Below are 27,907 nucleotides of genomic sequence, written 5' to 3'. Positions count from 1 at the left end.
AAATGTCTGTGTGAATTAATTGAAAAAACAAAACAAAACATGAATTCCTATGCACGCTGCACGTATCTTGTTTTTAGTACAAAAAGAAAGAAAGAACAATACAATATTTAAAATAAAGAACAATTTTAACGAACAGAAACTTAACAGCATTTCAGTGGAAGATCCCATGGGCCATCCAATCCCTTTCTGCCATGCAGCAAAAGTACAGAGCAGCCCAACAGATTACCATCCAGTTTCTGCTTAATGATAAGTAGTAGTAGTGATAATAGTAGTAGTAGTAACAACAACAATAATAAGAGCAACCCAATGTGCCATCCAGTTCTATCCCATTCTGCCATGCAGGAAAAGCACAATCAAAGCAGCAAAAATAACAATAATAAGAACAATTCCAAGGGCCATCCAGTCGTACCCTATTCTGCCATGCAACAGAGGCCTTCAGGCCATGGTGGCAGTGGCATTGGGACTCCTCAGGCCCTGTGCTTTGGGGAGGCTCCCCAGGTCATGCAGCAGCATTTGGGGGCTCTCCCCAGGCCATGAGCTTTATATGAAGAGGAAGCGGGGGACACTTGTGGAGCCCCTGACTGTGCTTCATGAAGCCCTAAGGGCTCTGAGGAGCACAGTTTGAGAACCGCTGGTTTGGAGAGAGCAGACAGACTTTAAACTATTAACTATTTTTCATTGGCAAATTATCTGCAAATCAAACTTGCAAGTCAGTTTTTTAACTTCTTGCCTCCTTCCCATTTCCCCGTTCCATTTAAACATGAAGAAAAGCTCTGAAGATTTCAGAAGTTATCACATTTGTGATATTTTAGTGAGCCAACAAACAAACTGGAAAGTTAGCTAAATATCAGTTGAGCATATGCCATTTCCCCCAAATATTACAATTCCTTATGTCCCAATTACACATAATGATAAGACTCTATAACTATACACTTATCAAACTTTATACTCAAAGAACATTCCTGGAAAAGACAAGCATAAGAATTTAAGACAAGCAATATGGGGGTCATATTAGATGCCTTTGTAGCAGAGCCGGTCCAACAATGAGGCGAATTAAGCGGTCGCTTGGAGCCCAAAACATACGGGGGTGCAGTCGAGACTGCTTTTTCTGTTGATTTCTTGTAAAACATGATGTTTTGGTGCTTAATTTGTAAAATCTTAATGTAATTTGATGTTTAATAGGCTTTTCTTTAATCCCTCCTTATTATCCAACATTTTCGCTTAACCAACGCTTTTATTTTTCAGTGATTGGTTTGGGGGTGGGGGCGCCAAAAATTCTGTTCGCCTACACTTGAAAAATACCTAGGACCGGCTCTGCTTTGTAGCCCAGCAATTTGTTCACATGATGGCTAACAATTTAGTTATGGGAACATTGATTGCTATTTTTAGTGTAACATTTTATTTTGTGTAATAATCTGTTTTTATATTGTTATGTATTGTAAGTATTATACATTGTATGCTGTGTATTACTGTTGTAAACCGCCCTGAGTCCCTTCTGGGAGATAGGGTGGTATATAAATAAATTATTATTATTATTATTATTATTATTATTATTATTATTATTATTATTATTATTATTATTACACAGCAAACAAGATAGACATGCTGGATTTCTTATCACAAAATCACAAGTCGAACACTTCCCTAGTGTCTAGGACTGTGTGATATATTTTCGGATGATGCGCGCAGATCCCAGCAGGGTGGCCTTTTGCAGTTGGCAGATCGTAATTTTGTCAATGTCTATTGTTTCCAAATGCCGGCACCCAGTGTGCCGATCACCACCGGGACCACCTGCACTGGTTTCTGCCAGAGTCTTTGAAGTTCAATCTTGAGGTCCTGATAGCGGCTGAGTTTTTCCTGTTGTTTTTCGTCAATGCGACTGTCACCTGGGATGGCAACATCAATGATCCAAACCTTTTTCTTTTCCACAACTGTGATGTCTGGTGTGTTGTGTTCCAGAACTTTGTCAGTCTGGATTCGGAAGTCCCACAGTATCTTTGCCTGCTCATTTTCCAATACTTATTATTATTATTATTATTATTATTATTATTATTATTATTACTACTACTAGTAGGACATGAGTGGAACTGCACCATCCATCTTTTTATTCCAGGAATGGTTCTAGCCTCCATTGACTTCTCTAATTTGGCAGCTTGAGACAGTGAATTCCATAATGTAATGATGTGCTTTGTAAATAACTATTTTATTTGATCTGTCTTGAATCTCCCACATTTCAGCATCTGATTTCAGTATTATAAGAAAGGGAGGAAAGCTTTTCTGGCACGTGTTCCACTGAGCTTTCTACTCCTTTGTTTAAATGTATGGCCGAAAATAATCCAAGCACATATTTAGACCTCATATTAATCATTCATCTCTTTAGCCTGAGAGTGAATGTAGATTTCCCAACCCTCCCAAATAGCAGCTGGTGCCTAAAATCAACAATTCACTGCAAGCAGGGCATTCAAAAATGGCACACTGAGAAATCTTTCTTTAGTCCCTAAAAACAGTGGGCTATTTACAGTAACAAAAAGAGAAAAGCAATGTTACCAAAAAAGAACCTCTCTGACTAAATTTCCCTCTGTAACTGGGCATCTGGTCGACGGGATAAGCTTTACTGCATGCAAAAACATCTTTAGAAGGTTTTATTTCCCATGGACTCACTCTCCTTTTGTATGCCACTGATTAAATCCAGAGTACACTTAACAAGGGACTGTTGTCCAATACAAATGCATTCACAAATATTCAGAGTGTAAGGCATTTTGACTGACACATACATTTGCCTAAAGGACTCAAGCTACACACCTCCCTTATGGAAGCATCATTTTGGTCTGGCATGGATATCATAGCATTAATTACTTGAATATGACACTGGACTCTTTGGTGATACCATTTGCATTGTCAAATAAAGTACATTGAATGTCTGCCAATTCCCATAAGCTTGTTTTATTAAATTAAGTCAAACAATGTATGGGTTCCCACACACAGAAAGCCAATTAATAATATAGATATTTAAATATTAGATCCCCTGTGCACATATCATTGACATCAAATGAATGTTAAGTAGTCAAATCACAACACCAAACATAATGGGATTTTTTTCTGAACTTTTATTTCGGGGTGGTATGGGGTGGGGAAGATTTATAGGATCTTGTATATGGCTGGTTCTACACTGTAGAATTAATGCAGTTTGACACCATTTGAATTGCTGTGGCTCAGTGCCATGGAATCCTGGTGAGTTTGGTAAAGCACCAGAATTCTTTGACAAAGCCTTGAAAGACTTGAAAAACTACAGCTACCATTGAGTCATAACAGTTAAGGTGTTATCAAATTGCATCAATTCTAGTGTAGATGCACGGTTAAACTATAAATCTACTGATAACGCTGTGCTTGGTATAAATGGGGGATGAATTAAATGATCCCTTGGGGTGCCTCTTGGGAACAATTCATAGAATAGAAAGCACGAATACACCGGGAGAGAAGCAAATTTCTGGAATCTAAGCCTGCAGTCAGGAACAAAGAAGCTCTCATTCAGTTTAAGATAAGGAGGCAAGGAGAAAAGATAAAGACATTCATTTGCTTTTCAAACTAGCAAAACAGATGTGGCGAGAAAGCTGGAAAAACAGAATATCTATATAAAAGGGCTTTATTTACATGGACATATTCATGCCTAATTTTATGTTAATTTCTCGCTATCTGGTAATTTTTCTGATGAATACGCATAGGACATCCCTTTATGATGTGAAGTTATCTTCATGCTGTTTTTTCACAGCCAATTATGGAATTTTTTAAATAAATACACAAGGTTGTAAATTCCTGTTCAATTGTACATGTTTTAGACATAACTGGACTTTAGGGAACTACTATTTTCCAACATTTTTCTCCACTCTGCAGAGTGCCAAAATTAAAGGCTACAATTAATTTCCTATATTTGCATAAGTTTTATTCAAAAATTTTCAGCAACACTACTGACATCTAAGCTGTATTCTGCTCAGAGGGCTTGCTACCAGGGTACAGGCATTCCTAGCATTTATTTAATGTTGGAAGGATTGGAAGAAACAACAGGAGATAATACAGCAAATTATAGTTATATAGGGTAAAGGTAAAGTTTATCTCCTGACATTAAGTCCAGTCATGTCCGACCCTGGGGGTTGGTGCTCATCTCCATTTCTAAGCCAAAGAGCTGGCGTTGTCCATAGACACCTCCAAGATCATGTGGCCGGCATGACTGCATGGAGCGCTCTTACCTTCCCACCAAAGCGGTACCTATCAGTCTATTCACATTTGCATGTTTTCAAACTGCTAGGTTGTCAGAAGCTGGGGCAAATTGTGGAAACTCACCCTGCTCCCCGGATTCAAACCTGGCAAACTTTTGGTCATAGTGTTATATACCATGTGGAAATAAAGACTATTTTGTTTATATTTGGGGGTTCTGTGTGCTCAGGATAGGCAGAAAGCAATTCCAAATCGATTGACAGATTTTTGTTTTGTGGTAGTCAAGCAAGGATTTCTAACTCCCAGAAGAAGAAGAACAAATGGACTCTACCAAATCTAAATTAAAGGTAAAGGTTTTACCCTGACATTAAGTCTAGACATGTCTGACTGTGGGGGTTGGTGTTCATCTCCATATCTAAGCCAAAGAGCCGGCGTTGTCCATAGACATCTCCAAGGTCATATGGCCAACATGACTGCATGGAATGTAGTTACCTTCCCGCCGAAGCAGTACCTACTGATCTACTCACATTTGCATGTTTTCGAACTGCTAGGTTGGCAGAAGATCCCCAGATCCAAATCGCCGACCTTTCAGTCAGTAAGTTCAGCAGCTCAGCAGTTTAATCCGCTGCGCCACCGGGGCTCAAAATCTAAATGAAGGAGGAGGGGCCAGGAAGACATCTTTCCACCATGTCTCCTATATCATTAAATGGGAGCACCTCCCTCCCAAAAGTCTAACTGCCATTCTGGACCAGAATGAAGAAGGCAGGGCCAGGAAGACATCTTTCCACCATGTCTCCTGTAACAATATAATAATATATAATACTCATACTATACTATACTAATATTATAAAATTTATTTATTTATTTATTTATTTATTTATTTACAGTATTTATATTCCGCCCTTCTCACCCTGAAGGGGACTCAGGGCGGATCACATTATACACACATAGGGCAAACATTCAATGCCCATAAACATATCAAACAGAGACTGAGAGACACACGCAGAGGCAAGTTAACCTTCTTCTGAGGGGATGTTCGATTCTGGCCACAGGGGGGAGCAGCTGCTTCATCATTCACACTGACGGCACTTCCTCATTCCAGGTCGTAAATTAGTTAATCTTGCCTCCCCACTTTATAAGTGGTACCTTATCTCCTACTTGATAGATGCAACTATCTTTCGGGTTGCTAGGTCAGCAACGAGCAGGGGCTATTTTTTATTTTTAATTGACGGGTGCTCACCCCGCCACGGGCTGGCCTCGAACTCATGACTTCATGGTCAGAGTGATTTAAGGCAGCTGCTCAACAGCTGCGCCACAGCCCGGCCCCCATGTATATTATATACATATAATATTGATAATATTATGATGTAATACAAGGTAATAATAATAATACACTATTGTATTTTTGTATATTTGTATATTTATATTATGTGCAATATTACTAATAATATTGCAATATAGTCATATAGCACAATATAATATATAATGCTTATGTAGTGCTTATATTGTGCTATAGTAATAATATAATTTATTGTATGTATATATAGCTTGTAAGCCGGCCTGAGTCCTCTTCCGGGTGAGAAGGGCGGGATATAAATGTTGCTAATAAATAAATAAATAAGGTTGCTAAAATTAAAGCATAGGGCAATGAAGACAGACAGGCAGATAAATATATTTTGTAAAGAGGCTGCAATACTGGAAACGAATGTCTTAGCTCAGAACCCTTTACGTATATACCTTTTCCAAGGCATTGATGGATGCTTCAAGTCCAAAAGACAAAGTAGATTCTGCTGCTCTGAAGATAACAAGACAATAGCTAAGGAAACCTGAAATGCAAAATGGTGTGCAGATAACTGTTAACCCAAGATAGGAAAGGAAAACTAAAATATGCATTTGTTAGAAGTTAACAAAACAAAGGCGAAGACTAACTTCATGTTCCCTACTTATATATGCATAATGAAGGACTAAATACAAGCAGACCTTATCACTTCCCAAAGTCACAGGGAAGGAAGAAAGGAGGAAGAGAGAGAAAGAGAGAGGAAATCCACATATTTTATTTTAGAGTCTGCCAAACTGACACCAGCAGCTGTAAAATGATTGACAGAGCAGAAAATTGGGTCTCTCATTGTGTGTTGCAAACTTTTGTCAGGTTTTGTTCAGCATTTTATTTCATGGTCTGGTCTGTTACATGTCCTACTAGTTATACGAGCAATATCTAGCTTTCTCTGCGAAACAAAATGGGGAATAAAAAGAAAACCTGCATTGCTTCCTGGAACAATAGGACTAGAGTAACAGGCTGGCATATGAAAGAGTACCTATTTTAATACTGTCATAATTGCTCTGAAACAGAATCATTCTCACTTGGTGCCAAGAGTAAATGGCATGATTTAATATCTATTCTGATCCTTTAACCCATCTACCATTTGCCTGAGCCGGAGACATGTGGTTTATTGGGTGCTTAGCTAGCACACTTGCTCATAATAAAGTGGAAAGATAGCACAGTTTTCAAAAAGCTTGACAGGTGCAGGGTTGAATACACAGAAGCAGATCGACTGCAAATTTACATAATGGTGGGGAAGAGAAGGGACTTAAATGCAATCTTTTCAAGTGATACAATGGAGAAAGAAATTGAAGAATTCAGAAAGAGCCAACAATATTAATCAAATTCATGTTGTAATGACAGACTGGGAAAGAGATAATTTTTCCAAATTAGTTTCCATCAATAAAACCTAGGATTCCCAAGTATGTAGATTAGCAGAATTTTTGCTCAATTGCACGCAGTCTCATATACAGCATTTTCTCCCTAGTACTTAGTTCCATGGGGAAAGTCAAAGAGACCAACTCATACCTAAATACATGAAAGCTCAGGTGGGAAAAAAACTTGAAGGAAATGAGAAAACCTGTTGTTTTTGTCAAGGTCTTCTTCCTGACTTTTTTTTTTTTGGAAAACTGCGAATATTTAAAGATTTTCAAATTACTAAATATTTGGATCTTGACTGACAAAATGTATAAGATAAAATCTGTATACGTAATCTTACCTGGTTTCAACTCTTGCCAAGTACACATGGAATCATATTGGTGAGTGTACTTTTAGAAAGGAGCTTTAATGTATTCCTCAAGAATAAAGAAGAACTTCAGATATTTGATCCAAACACATACCTCTGCAAGATTTTCTTTTAGGAAATGCACGTATTGGATAACACAAGGTGGAGGTGCCACAATGCCTGGCTTATTTCCTTCCTGGTAAGACATTACATAAGTGATCACTCATGGCTAAGTATGGTTCTCTTTGAAGGGTAAAGTCTTGGCAGTGGGTCTGTAGGTGACTGTGGAGACCTACTTTGGTGACTGCTTTCAGAGACAGTGATTGGGTATTCAGACAACATGGCCGGTTCAGCATCGTTGATGGTAGATGATCATTGCTTCAGTGCTGGTGGTCTTTGCTTCTTCCAGAACACTGATATTTGGCTGCCTGTCTTTCCAAGAGATTTGCAGAATTTTTCAGAGGCAATGTTGATGGAATTGTTCCAGAAGTTGAGAGTGATGTTTGTAGACGCTTCACGTTTCACAGGCATACAACAGAGTTGGAATGACAATAGCTTTAGAAACAAGCATCTCGGTATCTCTGCAAATGTCCTGATCTTTGAACACTCTCTGCTTCACAAAACATCACTTTAAATGTAGTCTGGTCCCCTGTGCATTTGATGTTATTCACAAAAGGCCACGCAAACATGTGGAACATGAAAGGGAACTCACTACGAATGAAAAATAATTATTCAATGACCATGGTTTTCTAGCATCAGATCATAACATTTGCGTCCTTTTGTGGTCTTCTGAAATTTTCCTCTTCTGACATTATACAGGTAACCCACCTGTGTGGTAAACCATGCTAGAAAGCCATCTGTTCTAGGATCAACCAGGTTAGATAGATACAATACAAAACTTTGAAAATTGATGGTCAAAATCCTATCAAATGCTGATGGAAAAATATATTGACAGCAAGAACAAGGAAGGTCATCTGCTTTCAATTGATCTTAATCTCTATTTGTGACTAACTCGGACACCATGTTATCTTAGTGTCCAGGCTGCCATATGATTTCCTTCACGTGCTCAACTTTTAACGAAGGACAAATTACATTCAATTGAGAGAAGACTGTTTATCACTCTTATTTCAAGAGATGCATCATACATTGAGTATTTTTTCTGATAGTGAACTATATTTTCATAGAATCACAGAATAGTAGAGTTGGAAGAGACCTCATGGGCCATCCAGTCCAACCCCCTGCCAAGAAACAGGAAATCGCATTCAAAGCACCCCCAACAGATGGTCATCCAGCCTCCAAAGAAGGAGCCTCCACCACACTCTGGGGCAGAGAGTTCCACTGCCGAACAGCTCTCACAGTGAGGAAGTTCTTCCTGATGTTCAGGTGAAATCTCCTTTCCTGTAGTTTGAAGCCATTGTTCCGTGTCCTAGTCTCCAGGGCAGCAGAAAACAAGCTTGCTCCCTCCTCCCTATGACTTCCCCTCACATATTTATACATGTCTATCATGTCTCCTCTCAGCCTTCTCTTCTGCAGGCTAAACATGCCCAGTTCTTTAAGACGCTCCTCATAGGGCTTGTTCTCCAGACCCTTGATCATTTTAGTTGCCCTCCTCTGGGCACATTCCAGCTTGTCAATATCTCCCTTCAGCTGTGATGCCCAGAACTGGACACAGTATTCCAGGTGTGGTCTGACCAAGGCAGAGTAGAGGGGGGGTATGACTTCCCTGGATCTAGACAATATACTCCTATTGATGCAGGCCAAAATCCCACTGGCTTTTTTAGCAGCCGCATCACATTTTTGGCTCATGTTTAACTTGTTGTCCATGAGGACTCCAAGATTTTTTTTCACATGTACTCGGTGGCACGGTTCTGCAGTGGCTCCAGTCCTTCCTGGAGGGCCGTTCCCAGATGGTGAAGCTGGGGGACACCTGCTCGGACCCCTGGCCGTTGACCTGTGGGGTCCTGCAAGGGTCTATTCTATCCCCCATGCTTTTTAACATCTACATGAAACCGCTGGGAGAGGTCATCCGGAGTTTTGGAGGGTGTTGCCATCTCTACGCAGATGACACGCAAATCCACTACTCGTTCCCATCTGACTCCAAGGAAGCCCCTCGGATGCTGAACCAGTGCCTGGCCGCTGTGGCGGACTGGATGAGGAGGAACAAGCTGAGGATCAATCCTGACAAGACAGAGGCCCTCCTGGTCAGTCGCTCGTCGGATCGGGGTATTGGGTGGCAACCTGTGCTGGATGGGGTTACACTCCCCCTGAAATCACAGGTCCGCAGTTTGGGGATCCTCCTGGATTCAGCGTTGATGCTTGAGGCGCAGGTGTCGGCGGTGGCCGGGAGGGCCTTCGCACAACTCAAACTTGTGCGCCAACTACGACCATACCTCGTGAAGTCTGACTTGACCACAGTGGTGCATGCCTTAGTTACCTCTAGACTGGACTACTGTAATGCGCTCTACGTGGGGCTTCCCTTGAAGACGGCCTGGAAGTTACAATTGGTCCAACGCTCGGCCGCCAGACTAATAACGGGGGCGAGTTACAGGGAGAGATCTACTCCCCTGTTTAAGGAGCTCCACTGGCTGCCGTTCATCTTCCGGTCCCAATTCAAGGTGCAGACCATCATTTATAAAGCCCTAAACGGTTTGGGACCCGCCTACCTTCGTGACCGTATCTCCTACCATAAACCTGCCCGATCTCTCCGATCATCAGGGGAGGCCCTCCTGTCGCCACTACCTATATCTCAGGCCCGCCTTGTAGGAACAAGGGAGAGGGCCTTTTCTGCTGTGGCCCCTCGTTTGTGGAACTCGCTGCCCATTGAAATCAGGCAAGCCCCCACCCTTTTAGCCTTCAGGAAAGATTTAAAAACATGGCTCTTCCGGTGTGCTTTCGAGAGTAAATGTTCTTTGCTACTCCCCCCAATATTTATCCTCTAGACTGGTTCACTATCTGATGTCCCTGTCCCTCGAGGTTTTTATTCTGATCCCTTCCTCACCCAGAGTTTTTAATTTTTAATCTAGTTTTTAAATGTAGTGTTCATGCGGCCCGCCCTTGTTATATTGCTGTTTTGATCTTATGTTGTACTGTTTATTTTATGTATTGTATTATTTAATTGCATTATGATATGGCTATATTGTATTTTCCTGGGCATGACCCCATGTAAGCCGCCCCGAGTCCCCATTGGGGAGATGGTGGTGGGGTATAAATAAAGTTTTATTATTATTATTATTATTATTATTATTATTATTATTATTATTATTATTACTGCTGTCAAGCCAGGCATCCCCCATTCTGTATCTTTGCATTTCATTTTTTCTGCCTAAGTGAAGTATCTTGCATTTGTCCCTCTAGTGTAAGCAATACAACAAGGAACCAGTGGGAAAAAGTATACTGTAAATAAATGATCCCTGATGCAAAAGCCACTAATAAAGCAAGCAGCCATGACTTAGAATGTTCCTTTTATATAATGAGCATTTACAAAATAATATTCCTTCAAACTGACTGGATTATAAGAACACTAGCCCTCTGTCTCCTCCCCAGATTTCATGTGGCATCTGAATCTGTTTATGCTTACTTCCTAGTTTGCATCTTATCCATCCCTGAAGGGACTGGCATGCCTTGTGCAGAAGTGGAGAATTGCTCATTCTCATGTCTGCCATATCTTATCTGTGTAGCCAAAGATCTAGCGGTTCACATTTCCCCACTCCTTCCATTAAAAAGTTGCCAAATCGGACAAGAAATCAATGTGTTGTCAAAGGCTTTCATGGCCGTGATCACAGGGTTTTGTGTGTTCTTCAGGCTGTATGGCCATGTTCCAGAAGTATTCTCTCCTGACGTTTCGACCACATCTATGGCAGGCATCCTCAGAGGTTGTGAGGTATGTATATATATCATACAGCCCGGAAAACACACAACAACCCAGACAAGAAATCATCTAGGACAAGTTTGCATTTGCATATTCAGAGTCTTTTGACTGTTTCATCAACTAATCAAATGCATGAAGGAAAGGGCCATGTCAAACAAAGAGTTTCTGCACAAACTAAAAAAAATACTTTTACCCATGCAAGCAATTAATATATTCAGGATTAGCACGCTGTGTTGTATGTGCATGAATCAACCATTACAATGCAATTGTATGCATCTTAGAGTTCTACTGTATTCAGTAAGTTTATTCAGGATTAGTGACTAACACAAATCCTTCTCCTTTTAGGAGTAATAAAATAATATGCAGATAGCGTATTAGATTGTGGATCAAGTTGCATCTGCTACTGCTACGGTTTAATCTCTCTAGAGATACTGGGGTTGGGATGGGCAGAGATATATATTTAAGGATGCATCTATTCATAGAATTAATACAATTTGGCACTACTTTTCACTATGGTTCAATGGTATAGAATCATAAGAGTTGTAGTTTTACATGCGTTTAGCCGTCTTGGCCAAAGAGTTGTAATTTCTCATCAATTTACAACTTCCAAATATCAAATTGCATTAATTCTACGGTATATGCATCTTAGTAAGACTTGTCATAAACAAGGCCAGATTAAGGTGGTCAGAAGTATCTCTAAGAACAAGTCCACCTTGGTTACACGTATATGAGCTCTCCAGTTTAAGGTTGGTTTTGCATTGTGGCAGATCACATTTGATGATGTTTCAGGGGTAGTCTTCTTCAAACCTATGGGAAAAGGTGGCTTTGGGCACCCCCCTTGGCTGTTTCTCAACTGGCATAACGCCTTAACACAAGTAAGAAATAGGCTGGGATGAACAGTAAACACCCTTGAGGATGAGAAGGAAAGAGAGATAGACAGTCCTCCTCTCCACAGGAGAAATTCCGACTTGAAAGCATCACAGTGCAAGAAGTTTACATTGGTGGTGCCATCAACCATATGAAATCCCCAGACACTTAAGGTATTGGAGCTTTTGCTCCAATTCTGCCTTGACCACCAGCTTAAAAGAAATACACAAATCCTTTAGTTACTTGGTAGAGGAATTACTTCTCCAACAATGGTATTCATGTATCTTGGATTTAAGCAAAGCACATTATTTATTCATTCAAATTCAGTTGCATGCAAAGAACTGCCAATTTCCAGGAATGCCTGTTAGTAATACACAAACAATATTTTTTTGTGATTTTCCGGGCTGTATGGCCATGTTTCAGAAGCATTCGCTCCTGAAATTTTGCCCACATCTATGGCAGGCATCCTCAGATGTTTTGAAATCTGTTGGAAACTAGGCAAGTAGGGTTTGTATATTTGTGGAAAGACCAGGCTGAGATAAAGAAAGGTGCATCTGTTTGAAGCAAGTGTGACTGTTGCAAGTGGCCAGCTTGATTAGCATTTAATGGCCTTGCAAATTCAAAGCTTGGCTGCTTCCTGCCTGGGGGAATCCTTTATTGAGAGGTGTTAGCTGGTCCTGATTGTTTCTTGTCTGGATTTCCCCTGTTTTCTGAATGTTGTTCTTTACTTACTGTCCTTTTTTTCGTGTCAGGAGCAACTGGAGTTGCTTCTGGAGTGAGAGAATTGGCCGTCTGCAAGGATGTTGCCCAGGGGACGCTCAGATGTTTTTGATGTTTTTACCATCCTTGTGGGAGGCTTCTCTCATGTCCCCGCATGGAGCTGGAGCTAATAGAGGGAGCTAATCCGTGCTCTCCCCAGGTGGGATTCGAACCTGGCAGCCTTCAGGTCAGCAACCCAACCTTCAAGTCACAAGGCTTTTATCCCCTAGGCCATCAGAGGCTCCACTTACTGTCCTGATTTTAGAGTTCTTAAATACTTATCATAAACAACATATTCTTTCTAGGCATTTTCTTTACTTCTCCTATCAAATCTCTCAGGCCAGAAGTCTTTTGCTTCAGTAGGGTATTCATAGTTTCACATATCTATGCAAAGTCCCAGAATGTATTCCCTGTGAATATTGTGATTTTACTATATTTCAAAATCCCCCCACTCCAATAAATCCTAAGTCTCAAACACTTCTGGTTCTAAGCATTTCAGATAAGGGATACTCAACCTGTATCAAAAAAAGACAACAACAGTCTAGCTGCATTTGCACATTATTCTTTTTAAATCCTGCCTTACCTGGTAAACCTACTCCGAACAAACTTTATATATATTGTTTACACTTAAACCTTACATGAGCTCAAGCCAGCATACATGACTTTCCTTCTCCTTCCCAAGACATCCTCATAGCAACCATATCAGCCAGACCAGAAGAGAGTACCACAGTCTCAAGTCACTCTGTGAATTTAATGACTTATTGAGGACTTGAACCTGGATCTCTCAAACCTCAGGTTAACACTCTAACCACTACAGCACCCTGCCTCTTGTGACACACCATATCTTATGATGCAGAAAGCCTAATGCCCCTCAATAGTTATTTATGCTGATCCACAAGCGCTTCTTGAAACTCTGCAAAACTACCGTACGTTCATGTATCAGTACTTCCATCTCATTAGATTATAATCCTACAGGCCAAATGTAAATTCAAAATGATTTCCAACTGCACAGTTCTCCCACTTTCAGCCATAGATCTCTCTTTGCCCATTGCAGACTGCTTGGTTCATGAATAAAACAACATCCAGAAAAAATGACAAAATATAGCAAAGAAAGTACCGTGTTACATTTAAACAAACTTACAGGAAGAATGGATACTTGGGAAGCTCTTTCTGCCTTCTGACACCACATTTGGGTCACCTGTACAGTGCATTTCAGAGTTCATTATTCCATCTGGAAAGCAGCGGTAAAAGAAATCGGGACGTGGCCTGCAAAAAAATACCAGAGATATTTGAAAATAGCAGAGCAGCTGTTAATGAAAGCTCAAAGTGATCATACTATTAAGATAATCATTTGTGCTGGAGGTATTCATTCCTTCCATGTTTCTATGAATTTGTGCCACTGAAGGAAATTAGCTGTTAAGAATTCTAAATTCCTCGAGCAATGCTTCTGAAACTCATTGGCTACAACTTTCTTTCCTGGAAAAATGCCATAGACCAGTGTGGTCCAACCCACGGCCCGCGGGCCGCATTCGGCCCACCAATTCATTTTGGTTGGCCCTTGTCCTTCTTACTGGAAAAAAATATTTTAATTTAACATTTGGAAAGAAATCATTTAATAATAATAATAATAAGAAGAAGAAGAAGAAGAAGAAGAAGAAATCCAGCATGTCTATCTTGTTTACTGTGTCATACAATAAAATAATACTTTATTTATATACCGCCCTATCTCCCAAAAGGGACTCAGGGCGGTTTACAACAATAATACACAACATACAGTACATAGCAATATAAAAACACATTATTACACAAAATAAAATTTTACACTAAAAATTACAATCAATGATAATCACAACAGTTTCCAATCGGGAGGCAAGGATCAATAATCCCATAGATTAATATAGTCCATAATCATGGCTTTCTAGCACATATAGTCCTAAATGGCAACTTTTCCCCAATCTTTCAACTAAGACCTAGAAAATCGGGGAACTACCTTCTAAAGTAGGAAATGCATAGAAATGGAGAGTTGGAAGGCAACGTTGACATCTCATCCAACCATCTGATGCACAGAAACACACAACACACTTCCAATTAAAGCAGTGGTTCTCAACCTTTCTAATGCCACGTCCCCTTTATACAGTTCTTCATATTGTGGTGACCTCCAACCATAAAATTGTTTACCCTTACTGCTTTAAGTTTTTAAGAAATTGCCAGATAAAATCCATATTGAAGCCTCACATTCCTATACTAAAGTTAGATTGGCCCTCGGGTAACTAAAGGTTGGACCACACTGTCATAGACTATCACTCACAGCTTGGGGACTGGCAATATTCCATGGACCACTACTTTGAGCAATGCTATAGTGATAGTAAGGAGAATTGATGCACACCTGGTTAAACATACCCATTGGCCTGGCTATGTACAAGACAGTAGTTGAGCCATGAGAGGAAACCATTTAAGTTTTGGGCATAGAAAGCAGACAATGATATTCCAGCTCATTCTTTCCCTTTCAAAGATGACTAAAAAGAGATGTAATATGGAAAAAAACAAAACAAAAGCCAAGACATTAAGCAATAAACTCTATTACTAATAAATGCACACTGCTTCAGGGATTTACAGACTGAAAAGGGTTGGATACGTAAATAACAATTTATAATAACAGCAAATGGGTTATTGTGCACAGACATGAGAATAAAAAGGGAAGGCACATGTTAAGCAAGTGGGAAGGTCACAACCTTATTAAATATTAAACGTTTACAGCAAATTAAACTGAGTCTGGATCTAGCCATAAGTTTTTATATCAGATATTATGAAACTGAGTAATTGGCACTTGCTAAAGGCTTATTTTTATAGTGTTCTTCTGAGGACTAGACCCTTCATTAATATGGGTAGTACAGACAAATTGTTTTAAAGAAATTTAACAATTTAACAATTCTCTGATGCAACTGTTGACATTATAGAAAGGAAAGCTTTATAGAAATGTAGTCAATGGAAACAGAAATGCTGGTTATGAACTTTGTTTCTCAAGAGGACTGCACCATTTCAGCGTTCTGCCCAATGTAAGATGCCATAATATCTCCACAGAACTGCTATATTTTCAGATGTATTTTGAGTCCACCTTATCTAACTAATTCTACTGAAGATCAGAACTGTTTAAAAAAGCTTTTACCTCATGGTCCTTTAAACAATATTTTACTTCTCAGGGACAGGTGCTGCAAAAATTAGAAATGCAGCCAGCCCTTCACATTTACTGGAGTTAGGGGCGCAGGACCTCTGCAAAAGTGAGAAACAGCAAAGAATCAAATCCTCCAAGTTCAAATCCACAAATGGAAAAGAATGATTTTAGTCATGATAGCTTTTATCTGTCTAACTTCCCTGATTTATATTTTCATCAGCATCATTAGATCCAATTTTAGGTGCATCCAATAATAACTGAAGTAAAAGCCAGAAATATTCCAGGACTTACCTTCCCACTATTAATTTAATAGTGTTTGTGCAGACTCCATTCAAAGCAAGAGCCAAGGAAACAGCTAAAAAACATAACAAGAATATAAACACACACAAAAAACTCACACCCTGCAACATACATATTTTCAGTTTGCCTCACATGAGGCATTTGTAAGTTACATTATGAATGCAGGATCCAAAAGTTACCATTGTGCAATTGACGTATTCTGCCGATAGTGACAGAAACAGAGTTGTGCAGACAGTATTTGTCATTGCACATGCATTTGTGCATCCTCTGTTGTGATTGTGGTTGCATATCTTATATTGTGAATTGTGGTTGTGCTTCCTATATTGTGAATGGTGATGGTGCATAATGTCTTTTGCATTCTGCATTGAGTAGCAGCACCTAGTCATTAACATGCTTTGTGCAATGCTTTTATTTAGTATGGAGTTGTGTAATGCTGGCATTTTTTCGTGTCAGGAGCAACTTGAGAAACTGCAAGTTGCTTCTGGTGTGAGAGAATTGGCTGTCTGCAAGGACATTGCCCAGGAGATGCCCGGATGTTTTGATGTTTTTACCATCCTTGTGGGAGGCTTCTCTCATGTCCCCGCATGGAGCTGGAGCTGATAGAGGGAGCTCATCCGTGCTCTCCCAGGTTGGATTCGAACCTGGCAACCTTCAGGTCAGCAACCCAACCTTCAAGTCACAAGGCTTTAACTCAATATGCCATTGGGAGCTCCTAATGCTGGCATAACGTATTTCCACACAAAGATATATATGCTACACTGAGGATGTGCAGGACTGAAGCCAAGTTCTGTTTGAAATAGGCTAGCTAAAGGCTCTACAATAAGTTTTATTGATAGATGACTTTATTACGGTACATCTAATGCTATAGAAAAACTGGTAGATCAATATATTAATAATACAGTGGTAACTATAAAGGGCATAATTGTTCCATTTTTTAAAAAAAAAGAAAGAAGTGGAACAATATGAACCCCTTGAGCATCAGTGTAGTTGCATAATTTGAATAATTTACTAATGAGCTGTAGAAAAAGCATTCATCTGAATGAAAAACATACTCTGAAGTTTATGGCAACTAAACCTCAAGGCGAGTGATAAAGAAATATAAACAAAAGGTAAAACACATTCAGTGTTTTTGAATGGCCATTCATTTTTACTATGCACAGGTCTTCAATAAGATCTCTGTTGAAAAAACGTGAACAGGATTGCATTCCAAAGAAATCTAGAAGATACTGACAGCTGGTGTCCACTATAACTAGTGTAGGAGAATTGCCATAGGGAGAGCTTAAGAGCCAACTGTTTTGTATTTCTTCCCAGCCTTTTCTCTCATCAGTACCCTAAGGATACTTGAGCAATGAATTCATTGAAACCACATTCGTTTTTACAAAGCAAGAATATGTGCACCAGAAAAGAACACTTTTGAGAAGAAGGATTAATTGAAAAGAATTGCAGTAGAGTCTCGCTTATCCAGCCTTCATTCATCCAATGATCTGTATTATCCAACACAGTCTCCCTCCTGCCCGGATCCACAGCTGTTTCTCTAGGCAGCAACGCGCAGTGGGCCAATATGCCCAACAAGTGCAGCCATGGTCCCAAACACGTGGTGGACTTGTTACAAAGCATGATGTTTTGGTGCTTAATTTCTAAAATCATAACGTAATTTGATGTTTAATGGGTTTTTCCTTAATCCCTCCTTATTAGCCAACATTTTTGCTTATCCAAAGTTCTGCCAGCCTGTTTATGTTGGATAAGCGAGACTCTACTGTACTAGTATCCCAGTACATCAATCTCCCTCCATTTTCCTACTCTTTCATTCATCCTAACCTTTTCCCTCTCCCTAACTTCTTCTTAATTCACTAGTCTCTATCTATCTCTCTCATTCACACATATAGTCTCCCTCCTAAATTCACACACCTAATCTCTCTCTTTTTCCTTCATTGTTTCCCATTCCCTAACTCTTTCTTTCCTCTATATTAATTCAGTGCCCCTTCAATCTCTATATCCTTCAGTTAGACTAAGCCTTTTCCCCTCTCTCCTTGGCTTAACTCATTTTCACTCCTTCTCTCTCCTGTGCCATTAATTCAAAATCTCATACTGTCCCATTTGCTCAATCATATTCTCTCTTTCTATCTTTCATACATACACACACACATCATTCCTTCACTTGGTCTTTCTCTCCAGCCATTTAGTCTTTCCTCTATCTCCTCTCTTTGTTTAGTTGTGAAACCCATGATATTTTTAAATGATTTGAAACCTAGGATCTTACAGCAGTAATGCCATTCCTCCTTCCTGACAATGAGACTAGATAAACACAATGGGAGAAAGTATATCCTCCCCAGCATGCCAGCAATTGATGCCAATGGAAAAACTCCTCATCTCACAAGAACTGCTTTGATCCAAAGACAATGACAAAAATCACCAGCTGCAACCAGAAACATGCCTCTAGCAATCTCTTCTACCTAGTGAGTTAACTGTCACCTAGAAACTGTCTACAGGTAGCTGACAAGTGTTGCTGCAATGAGTTCCTTGTAGTGTAGAAGAGCCTTTGGCTGATTACTGTGAGGCCCTCTCGATTCAAGGTATCCTATGTACTCAATGCAGATTTAGTGGGGATGAGAGTATACTGAAATGTGTATGTGGCAGAATTAATGTGTGTCTATTAAGGAAGTGTGCTTCCATGTATACTGAGATATGTTGGAGGGAAGTATATATTCATGAATTCATATCTGTGTACATATTTGTACACACATGTAGCCGTTGGCCATCCAGTTGATACCAGATGTAGTCACTGGGGTGGAAAAGGCTGTGCTCCCAGATTAAGAGCAAGCTCTCAACTACTACCCATGAGTGAGCATGAATGAAAGCATTCTACAAAGTTCTGTGACAGATAGTTTCAATGAGAATTGCCTCTTGACTTCTTGTGTTTTAAAGCTTATTGCTTATTTTAATATGACGTAAGAGAATACATATATTGTGAAATGAATCCACCAGGATTGTTTTTTAACATTCAGTAGCTTTATGACTCTGTTAATAAATGAAAACTATCAGCACTAGCTTAGCATTCTAAATTTTTTGGAAAATATGTATGGTTCTTTGTTTGTCACTGTATTCCAGTGGAATTCTTGTTCAACACCATATTATCTCATCTGATTAAAAAAAAAAGACCTTCTTGTACAGAATAATTCAAAGAACAGTATTTCAGACCTTCGATTAATAAGAAACACTGATATGGGCCAATATTTCTTTCTGGAAAATTGTACAAAAATGACTGTGTGGCAAAGTACTCAAGTTTTCCAGTGGCCTGAAAAGAAGTTGAGGAGCCTTATATCCAATGTGAAAAGTGAAAAAGCTGGCTTCAAGTTAAACATAAAAAAGCCAAGATTATGGCAACCAGAAAGATTGATAACTGGCAAATAGAGGGAGAAAACATGGCGGCAGTGACAGAATTTGTTTTTCTAGGCACGCAGACTTCAGCCAGGAAATCAGAAGACAATTATTTCTTGGGAGGAGAGCAACAACCAATCTCAATAAAATGGTGAAGAGTAGAGACATCACACTGGCAACAAAGGTCAGCATAGTTAAAGCAATGGTATTCCCCATAGTAACCTATGGGTGAGAGAGCTGGACCATAAGGAAGGCTGAGCAAAGGAGGATAGACACTTTTGAATTGTGGTGTTGGAGGGAAATTCTGAGAGTGCCTTGGATCACAAGAAGATCCAACCAGTCCATACTTCAGGAAATAATGCCCCACTGCTCACTGGAAGGAAGGATATTAGAGGCAAAGATGAAGTACTTTGGCCACATAATGAGAAGATAGGAAAGCTTGATGAAGATCATGGTGCTGGGGAAAATGGAAAGAAAAAGGAAGAGGGGCCGATCAAGGACATGATGGTGGATGTTATCCTTGAAGTGACTTGTTTGTCCTTGAAGGAGCTGAAGGTGGTGATTGCCGACAAGGAGCTCTGGCATGGGCTGGTCCATGAGGTCACAAAGAGTTGAAAGGAACTGAATAAATAAACAACAACAAAAAACCAATTGTTTTTTGGGGGTTTCCCACCCTTTCGAAGAATTTACTAGAAATCCAAGAATGCTGCAGAATCAGGAGCTCAAACTAATTGCAGTTGCCATTAAGTGCATAACATTATTATGCACTTTCTTGGTTCAGCAGAAATATGCTGGACAGCTCCCAAGCAAATACTGTGTGTATGGATGCTTTCCTATTGAGAGTATGGCAAGGGCTTTTACACACTTTGGACTAGGTTTGGATATTTCCTTTCTTACAACACAGGTGACAAACATGATGAAAAATTCATGAGTAATACAATCTACAGAAAGAGGGTCAGATGTTATTCTGTATATGACACCTCCAGAAACAAAGCAAATTCCAGGGGACAGCTTCACAGGGTTTCAATCAGAATTTAAACATGAACAGAAACTAAGAACGATATGACTAGCAAGTTGCCAACAATTCTGTGATAGAATATGGAGCTCTCATTTCATTTTATCCAAACTTCAAAGGGCAAAACTGGGTAAATCTTTAGATTGTAGCATATGATGAAGAAGTGCCAAGTAAGTACTCACTGAAAAGCCAGGGTTTTTCCCCCCATGCATCCAGCATTTAACAAAGTAGTGAAGCCTTGATAGGAAATAACAATGAAAAGTTTTTCAGCAGAATTGGAGATGAAATTGAATGGGTTTGTAAACTGAGAAGGGGAACGTAAGAGATAAGTGGCATGTAGTAGCATCTAAGAGTGCAACTTGGGAAGTTTCACGTTGGTTACTAAGAGGCCAAACTGGATATGATATAAATCAGATGGATTAGCAAATGAATGCATGGCTGTTTTAAAGTGAGCGGTCTAGGTTACAAATCAGGACTGTGGTCTTGGAGAAGTGGCACTTGACGTAATGGCATATCCCTTGGAACTCAATGCATCTTACAATAGTTAAAACAGACACTGCACATCAATGTGATCCCAACTGATAGCTGAAGGTCACATCTGGAGTTTATATTTAAAACCATATACACAATTCCTACTCTTGTGGTGTGTCTGCAATACAAATAAAAATGAAAGGCTGCCAGGCCCAGCATCTGAGTAAGTAGCAAACAGGGAATAACAACAGCTGCAGCTGGACGCTGAGGAAGCTACTACTGCAGTGCAGGATCAAGTGCCCCAGGCAAGTGGGAGTCCTGAGTTAACTGAGGATCAGGAGAGCAATGAGGCAGAGTTAAGTATCCCAGAAAGACTGCAACTAAGGATTGATACTGGCTGGCACAGAGGAGGGCCAACAGGTGAGAGCACTTTTGCTATGAGGAATAAAGAGTGGCAGTTTGGATTTGGTCTTTGCTGGGAGCAATGTTTGGAACCTGCTACAGCTTGGAGCTCTGTCTGATGATATTGCATGCCTTATTGTGTTTTGGACTTTGGAACATGCGTAGACTTGGATGTTTTGGTGAGGACCTTTGGAATATACTACTAACTATGACTTCCAAAATAACCCCTGCATTGTTGCTGCTTGAATCTGCATTGGCTTGGATCCTGGACTGGCTGATGATGAGAATAGTGAGTGACTGCTTATATTGAGAGATGCTGTGCAGGGCTATGACAGTTATGGAAACAATAAATACTTATCTACTTTAGAGACTTGTTGTAAGGATATTAAGATAAATGTGTGAGACATTTTCTACACTTAAAAGACATTTTATTAAGTGTATCAGTATTAAGCATCACAGGAAAAAGATATAAAATATGGAAGGGCATGTCCTTTTCCCACATATGGCATCCAACCAAAAGAATTTGGCATGAGACTCTTTCCATAAAAAGTTAAAAAAATTTTTTTAAGAAACAGGCTTTTTTAAAAAAAATCAAACACTGTAAGAAGAAAGGGTTTTTCCCTCTAATAGCTTCAGCAGAAACACACACACATATACACACATATCACTGTTCATTTCCCCAAGGACAGAAATGCTGTTCAAAAAATCTTCTACCGCCAGACAACTTTGACCTACTCTTCTCACCTTTGCTTGCTCTTACTGCTCAATCAGTTCTTTTTGCTGACTTAAGAAGTCTCAGAGTACATGAATTTTCAAGAAGAATAAAACCTCTTTCCCAACAATGTCCAAGAACCTGTAATTCTTTTCTTATTATTTTTAAATATTTGATCCTACTGTTTCCCAAAAGAAAGATTTTAGATGCCTCCCACATTTTTGGAAGCAAACACTTTGCATTTAAAAAACCATGACAATTCTCATTTTACCTAAGAAAGCTTCTTTAATTTCAGTCCTGTCTGTGCGTCGGATGATTTTCACCACAAAAATGACAGCCAGAGGTGTCAGGAATGAAATAGCCTATGAGAGAGATAATAAAAGCATCACTCATCATTGTATTTTTTCCCATCAGTCCCATAGAACTAATCATTTCCAGTTAGTTTCATTCAGATGAGCTCCTAAGTTCTGTGCAAAGTTGCATTATCAGCATCCATAATCAAAGAGCAAAATGTATTTAAGGGGACAAATCATAGTCTAAATTCTGATTGTAACTGATAATCATTTGATCACATATTCAAAGATTCTTCAGCTTTGAAAATGAATACTAAAGTTTAAGGAAGAAGGTATGAGAAAGCTACAGCCCATCAATATTATAGTTTCCTTAAAATAGCTGAAGTTATGGTAAATCCTGGATGTATGTGGAATCATTGTGAGCAGATGATTTGTGTGTATGTATACACAAAACTGGAGCACCCTCTTCTCCTTCCCAATTCCCCTAAGAACTCCCATTTCGGAAAGGGTTCCTTACAAATTCATCCACTTTTAAGTTCACAAAATAGTCTAGGGGTCTAGTGTGAATTAGGTCACATCTCACTTCATTCACAGCAACTGGATTATTTCAGACAAGACAGAAGCATTGGTAAATTCCTCTGAAGAAACCTTGCCCAGAACTCCTTGTGACAAGTTTGCCATAGAATCACCATAAGTTGGAAATTATTTGAAGACCCACAACAACAATATAATTGTCTAATTCCAACTGTTTGTCCCAACTAGGGTAGATTCATTGAATAAATGAAACATAAAGAAGTGTTGACTTATCAAGCTTACATGTATTTCATTGATTTCCTTGCCCAGGGACAAACTATTCGGTTTAGACTACTAACTCTCAGCAGTCTCCTGCTTCATTTATTTAAGAACTGAGTTTCTAATACTTTCACACAAGAAAGTCTAAAATAGAATGTTTTTTTAATGTACATTTTACTAGTCTCAAAGATTCGTTTTTTCCACATGAATGACCTATTCATAAAAATGTTTATTCACAAATCTATGTATTTTCCCCCAAACATTTGAATTTTTGTAAGTACTAATGCACCTGTTAGTAGTAATATCATAAAAGGTGACTGGGAACCTTCCTGCATGATCATTTCTTCCAAACTGCAGTAACATTTAGTGCTGGCATTCATATCATTCCAACACTTGTAAACTTGTTACGACTATACATCTCACACAGTGGCCATTTCTGGTTGTCCCAGTGTGATACTGATCACATCTGTTTCAGCTGTTAGTGTCTCACTGACCAAAGATTTGACTAAAAGGGCCTGAGTGGAAATCTGTGAAAACGGGTCATAAACCTGATGACAGTTTTGTAGAATAAGATCTCAATCACCACATGCTATACTGCATTTTTCGTCCCTCCTGTGATACCAGAACCCACTAGGAAACCTAAAAATCCATTCCTGAATATCATGAAATGTCCTGGACTGGCATCTGACATAGTCCCAGGAACTACAGGGAACTGGCATGTTCTACATGTATAAGAATGAACTTATTTGGATCCCCAATGTACAATGTTATTGCCTGGCATGCCTATGTCTGGCAATGCTGGCATGCTTTGGACCTGGCCATAACCCAAACTGAATCAGAATGATTCAGAGGGATTTGAGATTAGTCCAAATGAAGACTTGGCTCCTCTGATGCTAACTAAAAATGTCAGCTTCATTATCTATTCAGATTCAATGGCATACAGTGACCCAGACAGTACGTGTTCAATCACCGGTGCATTTCTTTCAAGCTCTTCACAAAAGGCAAACAAAAGGGAGAGAGTGAGTGTTGCACCCCAAGGCAGCACGAGCACTCTGAGCACTCGAAAACCAGGCAGGAGCCAATATAACACACAAGCTGTTTATTGAAGCAGAGTAAATATATAGGTCTATGCGCATTTAAGGTGGAAAGTCAAAGTAAGAAGTAGTCCATAATATATAGTCTATTGTAATTCAGAAAGAGAATTTATTTGTTTGTTTACGTCATTTCTATTCTGCCTTTCTCACCCGGAGGGACTTAAGGTGGCTTACAGATCAGGCACAAGTTCAATGCCGATAAAAACAACAATACAATAAAAGCATAAAACAGTTACGAAACAATTTACATTAAGCATTAATACACATGGAACAATATACAAAACTAAACACATATAAAGTGCATAGTTCCATTCATCCAAAAACCTTGTACATAATCCTTAATCCAAACCATGTCAAAGCCATAAAAACTTATTCGTTAAATGTTTGTGTTCATAGCCAGGTCTTTAGCTTTTTTCTAAAACCCAGAAGGGATGGAGCCTGCCAGATGTCACTGAGGAGGAAGTTCCACAGCCCAGGAACCACCACTGAGAAGGCCCTGTCTCTCGTCCCTACCAGTTGTGTTTGCGAGGCAGATGGGACCGAGAGCAAGGCCTCCCCAGACGATCTTCTAGTAGGCTCATAAGAGGAGATATGTTCAGACAAGTAGGTTGGACCAGAACTGTACAACTTAGGAATGTTTACTGTTTGAGGCTTTCTCAGAAAATATTGGATATATACACCTTTCTAACTCTGTGACTTCATTATCCATCCCAATCCTATAGTGATTTCTATGACCAAGGGTTGTCAGAATATAGAACTATAGAGGACATTGGTTTTCATTTAATTCTAGTAACATGCTTAAAAAATTCAACAATTTATAAAAATGACTACATTGTTTTTACGGTTAGTTAACAAAATAATCTTTTTTTTCTTTGCTAATGAGCAATAGGGCAGAGGGGGATGTTTCTAACTCAGCTTGGTTTGAGAGTATTCAGAACACCACTATTCTAACTTACACTTCAAAGGAGGCTTTGGGCTGATTTAAAACCCAAAAGTCAAGAAAATGGAAATACATGGAGCCTTGTCTGCTGTGATGTATGTTACTGCCCAAAGACTCCATCATTCTTATCACAAGCCTCATAAGCTTCATTAGAGCTGGGATACGGCCTCCATTCATCACTTCAGCTTATTCATGGCGCTTTCTGAGAAAGGATTATTTCGAGATTGAGATATGATTTAGATACACAGTGTAAATCCAGATTCAGATGATCAATTAGCTTTCATTAGTCTGGACAAAATGTATTTCATACAAAAATACAGTGGGACTCAACACCTCCCTTTGATCTGATAGCCTCCCCACTTTTTATGGTTTTGTGAATAGTGTTTCTCAGATATTCTGGAGCAGCTCCATATATTCCAAGGTCACAAACTTCTCTGGGTGCTTACTATTGATATACCAGATACATTGTGAAATGTATTCATTTTACAGATGAAAATGCATCTTGAAGCACCTGTGTGTCTAACTATGTTTGCATTCTCAGATGCATGTGCATGCACACACGAGATAATACAACAATTAGAATAAGTGGAGCTACCTTTTATGGTTGTTAAAAAGGCAATATATGTTTCTGTGCTACTAAGCTAGTGGAAAAGAAATGTGTGGCCATCTGTAATTATACTGTAGTTGAGAAAGCTGAGTCTTTTACAAACTCCCCTATACAACAGAAGAATTTCTAAGACACTAGAGAGAAGGGCAGTTAGCAATTATTCATCAAACTCTCTCTTAGGCTGGGTCTATACTGCCATATAATCTAGTTTCTGAGTCTCGAAGTAATGCTTTGAACTGGATTATGTGAGTCTACACTACTATATAATCCAGTTTTAAACATGTTACAGTGTTCCCTCACTACTTCACGGTTCACTTTTCGCGGCTTCGCTATTTCGCGGTTTTTCAATAAATTCTAGAAGCCTACTATAAATCATAAAAAATTACAATTTACAGCCTAAGGAAGGGAGGAAGGAGAGGCCAAAGGGAGAGAAAAAGAGCCCAAGTGGCAACGGGAGGAGAAGGAGGCGATTTATCAACACACAATTGGTTGATAAAGACTTAAAATAGTATATAACTACTAGAATAAAGTATAAATATTAAAATAAATATAGCATCCCTACTTTGCAGATTTTCACTTATTGCAGGTGGTCCTGGAACCTAACCCCAGCGATAAGTGAGGGAACACTGTAACTGGATTCAAAAACTGGATTATATGGCAGTGTAGACAGGGCCTTAGTAATAAGATGTGTTGCAACAAGCAGTGGGAGAGACCCCTACAAGGTCCTTTCATCACTCTCTGTTGAAACTACAAAGTGAGGGTTCAAAATGTCATGACTCAACTTCTTGGAAAGTCCTCTGTTAGGAACAGCTGCATAATCTAAAATATAGTTTATGGACAATGGTGCAACATCCATAAAAGTGAATTAATGTATTTATGACATCATATGTTGGATGTACAACATTGTAGTTATTTAACAAGATGCTAGCCTATGTCTATTCCATACTGAATTTCTATTATGTTTGAGAATTCACAAAAGATGAACAAACATATTGATTGTTGTAGAGTAGAGTTTTACTTATCCAACATTCACTTATCCATCGTTCTGGATTATCCAACACAGTTTGCCTCCCGCCCGGATCCACAACTATTTCTCTAGGCAGCAAGGATTGAAATTTTTATAGATTTAATTTTTGACAGTGCTGTTACTGTAAGTTCATTTTATGCAATTCTATCTTTATTTGTAGTCAATTTGTTAATAGCCAATGTTTTGTAGTCAATGTTTTCAATACATTGCAATGTTTGGTGCTAAATTCGTAAATACAGTACAGTAGAGTCTCACTTATCCAACATAAACGGGCCGGCAGAACATTAGATAAGTGAAAATGTTGGATAATAAGGAGGGATTAAGGAATAGCCTATTAAACATCCAACTATGTTATGATTTTACAGATTAAGCACCAAAACATCATGCTTTACAACAAATGGATAGAAAAAGCAGTTCAATGCACAATAACGTTATGTAATAATTACTGTATTTATGAATTTAGCACCAAAATTTCACAATTTATTGAAAAATTGACTACAAAAACATAGACTACTAAAAGTCAAACTGCATTGGATAATACAGAACCTTGCATAAGCTGAGCTTGGATGACGTTACCATGTATTAAACTGCTTTTTCTGTTGATTTGTTGTAAAACATGATGTTTTGGTGCCTAATTTGTAAAATCATACGTAATTTGACATTTCATAAGCTTTTCCTTAATCCTTCCTTATTATCCAACATTTTCGCTTATCCAATGTTGGCCCATTTATGTTGGATAAGTGAGACTCTACTGTATCTCTTTTTTCCCCATACTTGTGATAAAAAGAGATTGAAATGCTTTAGATGTATGAAATCATAACTATTGTACATTTGAATACATGATGAAGTTAAATTTCAAATGAGTATAATACCAGCAACAGGTACATACTCGTTTGAAATTTAACTTCAGCCATTTCTTGTCCTCTCACACTATTTACTGGACAAAAAAGGAAA

The 27,907-nt window shown here is 39.1% G+C and overlaps 1 protein-coding gene and 1 long non-coding RNA gene across 3 annotated transcripts in view; one reads left to right on the top strand and one right to left on the bottom strand.

Annotated features, from left to right (window-relative positions):
• plpp4 (phospholipid phosphatase 4) overlaps nucleotides 1-27,907 on the bottom strand; it is a 166,932-nt gene that overhangs the window by 57,978 nt on the left and 81,047 nt on the right. For both annotated transcript variants that reach the window (XM_008106787.3, XM_016992244.2), the window contains exons 3-5: nucleotides 22,472-22,562; nucleotides 16,214-16,277; nucleotides 13,892-14,016 (exon numbers count right to left, since the gene is read on the bottom strand). In XM_008106787.3, coding sequence (XP_008104994.1) covers nucleotides 13,892-14,016; nucleotides 16,214-16,277; nucleotides 22,472-22,562 — 280 coding nt within the window. The remainder of the gene's footprint in view (nucleotides 1-13,891; nucleotides 14,017-16,213; nucleotides 16,278-22,471; nucleotides 22,563-27,907) is intronic.
• Nucleotides 21,357-27,907, top strand: part of LOC134297710 (uncharacterized) — a 32,762-nt gene continuing 26,211 nt past the window's right edge. The window contains exon 1 of the long non-coding RNA XR_010004562.1: nucleotides 21,357-21,506. This is a non-coding gene — a long non-coding RNA (uncharacterized LOC134297710). The remainder of the gene's footprint in view (nucleotides 21,507-27,907) is intronic.

The sequence above is a fragment of the Anolis carolinensis genome, chromosome 3 (genome assembly GCF_035594765.1).
Source record: "Anolis carolinensis isolate JA03-04 chromosome 3, rAnoCar3.1.pri, whole genome shotgun sequence".
Taxonomy (NCBI): Eukaryota; Metazoa; Chordata; class Lepidosauria; order Squamata; family Dactyloidae; genus Anolis; species Anolis carolinensis.
The sequence above is the reverse complement of the archived record's forward strand: the minus strand, read 5'-3'. Positions and strand labels throughout refer to the sequence as shown.